We start from the raw sequence: 6027 nt of genomic DNA on the forward strand, positions 1-6027 counted from the left end.
CTTGCTTCATCAAGTCCAAATTGTACATGTTTTTATTATAAAAAATCGCTAGCTTAGAAAGCTAAAAATCGCTAGTCCAAATTGTACATGTTTCATAATTATATTGCTCAAGTCAATTTGTTTTAGTTTTAACTGATGCAGCCAAGGTTTGCAGTAAATAAATGTTCGTTTACAATTACATCAGGTACAACATCTCAAAATAAATGTTAGTTTTAACAGGTCCACAATTGGTGTCCCACACCAGCTGTCAAACCAAAATGATATGGTTTGGCCATCTGTAATACCCCATGTGCAATTCCAATTGAACATGGTTCACTAGTGGAGAAACTGGAATTAGGATCGGCCTATCTAGATCGGTTATTATCAAACACCGATACTAATGCCTATCTGAATTGGTTAATTTCAAAAAACCGATCCTAAAAACTATCAGGATCGGTTATTATAAACAATCGATCCTAATGTATGCACATTTGAATCGGTTTATAATAACTGATTCTAATACTATCATAATCGGTTATTATAAAGAACCGATCCTAATATATGCACAATTAGGATCAGACTTTTAAAATAACTGTTCCTGATTGTTTTTAGGATCGGTTTTTTGAATTAACCGATCCTAATACTCTTTTTTTTCATTACATTTCAACAACACAAATTAAATATAATAAAACATCAGGATCAGATATTTGATAAAACCGATTTTAATAGATATAATCTGGATCGGTTGTTAGTAATTAACCGATCCTAAAACTTTATTTGGCGCTAGGGTTTTTATTTTCATTTCCCACCTCTGGTTACTTAGCCAAAATTTAACCCTCAACTCTCCATATCTCTCTTGCGCTCACTGTCTCTCCCTCTCCTCCGTCTCTCTCTCTGTCTCCATCTCTCCCTCTCCGGAGGGTCTCCCCATCGCCTCCGGCTCTCCCTCTCATTCTCTACTCCTCCAAAGCCATCTCTCTCTTATTCTCCGACTCCAAAGCCCCTCCAAAGCCGTCTCTCTCTCATTCTCCAACTCCAAAGCCCCTCCAAAGCAAACGTACGTCATAGATAAAATATGTAAATTAGTAATTCCTCTCTGGTACATGTTTGTTGCATTCTTATTTAGAGTTCTCAACATTTCAGCAACTTTCCTCATTTAATATATTTGATTAGATAAAATATCTATTTAATTATGAGATCTCATACATGAACAGGCTTGAAGCTAGCTAGTTTTATTTACTATGTATATATTAATAACATCTGAATAAAAAACTCCTGGGTCATGAATTTGGGCTAAAAAATTAAAGACAAACTATATAGTAGGATAAAAGAATTTCACTGATATGGCCTCTTCTACTAGACCATTTTTCACATCTTCCTCAGAAAATGGACATCCAACAAAGTTTGCTAGCCTCATGACACTATCTATAGGGTCCTTCATCATTGCCTCATTTTTAAGGAACAAAATTTTATCAGGGCAATGCAAGCTCTTTACGTAATATTTGAGCAGGTGATCCCAAATCGAACCGCCGGGTATTCGACCCTGACAAAATAAGTCAAAAACTTGATAAAAGGAAATGATTTCTTAAACCATTCAAATTTTATGACCATGTGCCAAAGGGAGACTACAACATCTTTTGGTTCTCTATAGATATAAACGATTTGACATTTTGATGTCGTACTTGTTATGCTCTCAGGGAGCATTGAGTATGGTATATGAGTTCCAAGAACTCTAGGAGAAGGAAGGGTTTTGAGATACTGTTTATCATCTTGGATAGTATAGGTACTTCAATGAATGGAACATAATCATGATAAGCAAAGGGTGAGATGAGAAATTTAAAGGATACTTGTTTCGGTGCATTAATTATAGTGAAAGTGAGGGCATTGAGTCAAGTGGTGCCAGACTTCATATAAATTTCAACGATTACATCACTCGGGCGAGGCTAGAAAGAATCCTCCATCGCCAGAACGCAGGGGCGAAACATAGCTATACCTTGGGGGTGCTAAGCCACCCCAACTTTGAAATTTTTTTATTACCAAGTATATATAAATTATATTATATTATTCATTTTACATATATAAGCCCCCCCTATAAAAATATTTAATAAATAAAAATTTAACTGCATTTGATCTTTTAGGAAATCAGAGGGAAAAATTTAAATAAAAATATATGAATATTATGTGTTTTTATTTAATTTTGATAGACATGAAACTTTGTTGGTGTAGTTATTTATTATATATTTTGTGAAATCAAATAGTGATGGATTTTCTTATCTTGTGTTATATTGTGTCATGTATTTTTTTATGAGTGAGTCTATGGTACTATGCATATTACGATTTGGCACCGTGCTACGGCTCTATATTCGAGTTTTCAAATTCTAACGGTCAATCCGAACCGTTCATCTTGTTCTCCATATTAATATGTGTTTGGAGACCAAATTTTATATTTTTTGAAATTTTTTTACTATTTTTTTAAATTTATTGAAAATCACTGTTTTTGGATGGTCCAGAATTTTCAGATCAAGTGATTTTCTAAATATCTAAAAAAATAGTAATTTTTTTAAAAAAAATGTAAAATTTGGTCTCCAAACACATATTAATATGGAGAACAAGATGAATAGTTCGGATCGACCGTTAGGATTTGAAAACTCGAATATAGAGCCGTAGCACGGTGCCAAATCGTAATATGCATAGTACCATAGACTCACTCTTTTTTTATAATGATATTATTTAGCGCCCCCTATGTCCAAATCTTGGTTCCGCCCTTGCCAGAACGCCTGGAATAATCTCTTCCATCATCGAAAAACCTTTGTAATTTTGCATCACAGGCGTCATCCACCCTTCTTCTTTTTCAAGCGCAAGAATTAGTTATCTCTTTGTATTTACTATCCACTTTTTCAATTTTTGGAAGGTCCTTCACGAGTCGACGACATCTTAGTTTTGACTCTCCGACCGCCACCATTTTTACTTCTTCTTCAATATCCTTGAGAGGATCATTGGAAGTGATGGTGGAAATTTTGGAATTATTGTTAAGTGAAGGATCAGTCATGTGGATCCAGAAGGGAAGCTTTCGTTTTGAACCTGTTTCAAATGAATTTGCTTTATGATATATAGCACCAACCTAGCTAGCTAGCTACTCATTTCATTATATACTATTGTATGTGTGTTGTTACTATGACATCAGCATTATGTCAGTCTAAGTGCCATGGACTCCAAATCCCCCAAACATGTTTGAAACAACAAATTCAAACCGTTCAAACCAGTCCACTTCACGAGTGATGCATTTACATGCAAAATTTATAAATTTTTGAATTTATTTAGTATGAAGTCAAAATTAAAAAAAAATAATGAAAAATAAATGGATTAAAAAAAAACTTGAAAATTATATATTGGACCGGGAATTTATAAATTTTACATGTAAATTCATCACTCGTAAATTAAATTTGTTTAAACGGATTGAGTTCATTGTTTGAAGCTTATTTCATGAGTTTTAGAGTCGGTAGCACTGGGACTGAAATAATGCCATAGTAGCCATACTCCCATTGTATTATTTAACTAAAAACAACTTTAAGTGATTATGAAGGAACCGATATTAGAAATGAAATTATTAGTTAGTTGGCTAGCTGTTCTTGCTGAACGAATTAGTATCTGCATTTAATGGATTTCATAATTAGACCGACATCAATATAATTTCTTGCTGAACGAATTAAATGCAGAATCCACAAGCGGTAATTAAAAAAGTAACATTTAACAAATACAAAACAAAACCTCATCAATCTCTCTCCATTGATTGTGATCTACTGCTTTCCAGTGTGGCCCACCTAGCACTTAATATTATTTCCAATTTAATTGATTTTCGGTTTTACTTTCTGTGCAGTCAATAGTGTTGTTCTTATTTTGAAAAATGGGTAGCTAATGCATAATGGGTATCTAATGCCTTTTTTTCCCAAAATTTATTGGACAATGTTTTCTTATTTTGACCCGTCACCGAAAGACGTGCTTAATTGTTTGCACTGAAATGTTAACCATATCAGTACATTTCTTCTGAAACCAACATCAATCGAATCCCTTAGTTACTTGCTGCTGAGCTGTCGTCGTTATGCATCAATAGATAGCATATTAAATAATGCATTATTATTTGAGAAGTTATTAGAGTGGATGGGGCTGGGCCCGGTGAAGTTGGCTTGAAACCAACATCAATCAAATCCCTTATTTACTTGCTGCTGAGCTGTCGTCGTTATGCATCCATAGATAGCATATTAAATAATGCATTATAACTCATTTTTGCGATTTCAAAATTCAAATAGTTGATCCGAACCGTTCATCGTGATTTCCAATTCATAACATATAATTCCCTAAATCATGTTTAGACCATTCGTAATTAATGCTTTGGTGCATTTGTAAAAATGTCAGACTACTTTACTCAAATCGATCGGGTTTTGACAGGATATACATAAAAGTTCAACTAACTTTTAGTACGATGCATGTGTTATCTTCAATAGTAAAGAAAACTACAGAATTAATTATTTCAAATTGATATTGTTATTATGTTGAGGAAACAAAACAATGAAGATAGAATCATAAAAAAAGAACTCTAATGCAAATAAATTTAATATGATAATATCGTAAATATCTTACCTCTCAGGTACAGATATAAAACTAACAGAAAATTACATGAATCGCATCATACTTGTTGAGAAATAAATATATAGGTAACAAATAAAAAAATTAGAAAAAAGATAAGGAAAACATTCCATGGCCAATACCACCGTTAGCTAGTGCTTGCCACTCAAAAGCTGAAACCAGAATCATGTAATTTTTCTTTTATAATTTCATCCAACTTATTAGCCATCTCGGTCGACATGTAGTTTTGCCAATCTCCCACTATTGCTTTTCTAAAGAAGTAATCATTTTGTACATCACCTATTCCATTTTTGTTGACATCAAGGCTTTTGAGTTTATTAAAGCTACAAAACTCGATGATCTCTTCCACTCGACCATTTTTCATCTCCTCCTCAGAGAATGGGTAACCAATGAAGTTTGCTAGCCTTATAACACTGCCAATTGGGTCCTTCATCATCTCCTCGTATTTTAGGAACAAAATTTTCTCAGGAGTTTCCAAGCTCTTCGTATAATACCCGAGCACATGATCCCAGAGAGGACCAAATGGTATTCCGCCCTCGCAAAATGACTCAAAGGCTTGAGTAAAAGGAAATGATTCTTTGATCCATTCAAAACTGTTAGCATTGTGCCAAAAGGAAACTAAGACATCTTTCGGCTCTCTACAAATATAAACGATCGGACATTTTGTTGTCTTGATGCTCTCTGGGAGCAGTGAGTAAGGCAAATGAGTTCCTAGAACTCTAGGAGAAGGAAGGGTTTCGAGATAATGTTCATCTCGTGCAGCGTAGCTATGTTCAGTAATCGGAACACAATCATGAGGATTGAGTTTAAGCAAAGGGTGATTAGAAAAAGTGTACTTATTTCGATGTACTATTGTGAATGTGAGGGCTTTGAGCCAAGTGGTACCTGACTTGATAAAACTTGTTACGATTACATCTGTGGGACGAGCCTTGAATGTATCTCGCATTGCCAATGCACCGGGAAGATGCCGTTCTGAGTACCAAAAACCTTGGTATTTTCTCAGCGTAAATGGCGGCATTCTTTCTTCTTTTGGAAGTGTAGAAATGAATTCTTTATATATAATATCCACTTCTTCAATTTCTGGAACAGAATTAAAATGTGGACGACATCTTAGGTTTGAGTCTTCTATTGCCATTACTTTCCTTTCTAGATTTTGAGAGGATTTGAGGTGAAGATGATAATACATATATACATATATTTATATAGCTCTTGAAGGGGACCCCTTTTATTACAGCGTTAATTGTTCTTTACTTTAATCTTACTCATGTACTTTGGAACAGTTAAAGGCCAATAGGCTGCTGCCACTTAACTACGCAGTTAACATATTGGAAGTAGATATATAATAAATAAAATAGAGAAGTCAGTAGGTTTGGTTATTTAATTTATTTGGTAAGGTCTTAATGT

General features: G+C 34.1%; 1 protein-coding gene and 1 pseudogene across 1 annotated transcript; both read right to left on the minus strand.

Annotated features, from left to right (window-relative positions):
• Positions 1-1291: 1291 nt before the first annotated feature.
• LOC144545502 (flavonol sulfotransferase-like) lies at positions 1292-1964 on the minus strand (annotated as a pseudogene).
• A 2581-nt stretch (positions 1965-4545) lies between these two features.
• On the minus strand, positions 4546-5821 carry LOC144545758 (flavonol 3-sulfotransferase-like). The gene has a single exon (XM_078294301.1). It carries the CDS (start codon positions 5807-5809, stop codon positions 4769-4771), a length of 1041 nt encoding a protein of 346 aa, XP_078150427.1. The 5' UTR covers positions 5810-5821; the 3' UTR covers positions 4546-4768.
• Between the last annotated feature and the right edge of the window lie 206 nt (positions 5822-6027).

This window comes from Carex rostrata, chromosome 28 (assembly GCF_964058835.1).
Source record: "Carex rostrata chromosome 28, lpCarRost1.2, whole genome shotgun sequence".
Lineage (NCBI taxonomy): Eukaryota > Viridiplantae > Streptophyta > Magnoliopsida > Poales > Cyperaceae > Carex > Carex rostrata.

Bases quoted from the DNA above. Each gene is read 5' to 3' on its own strand.
- LOC144545758 (XM_078294301.1), bottom strand. From the start codon at position 5,809: ATGTATTATCATCTTCACCTCAAATCCTCTCAAAATCTAGAAAGGAAA.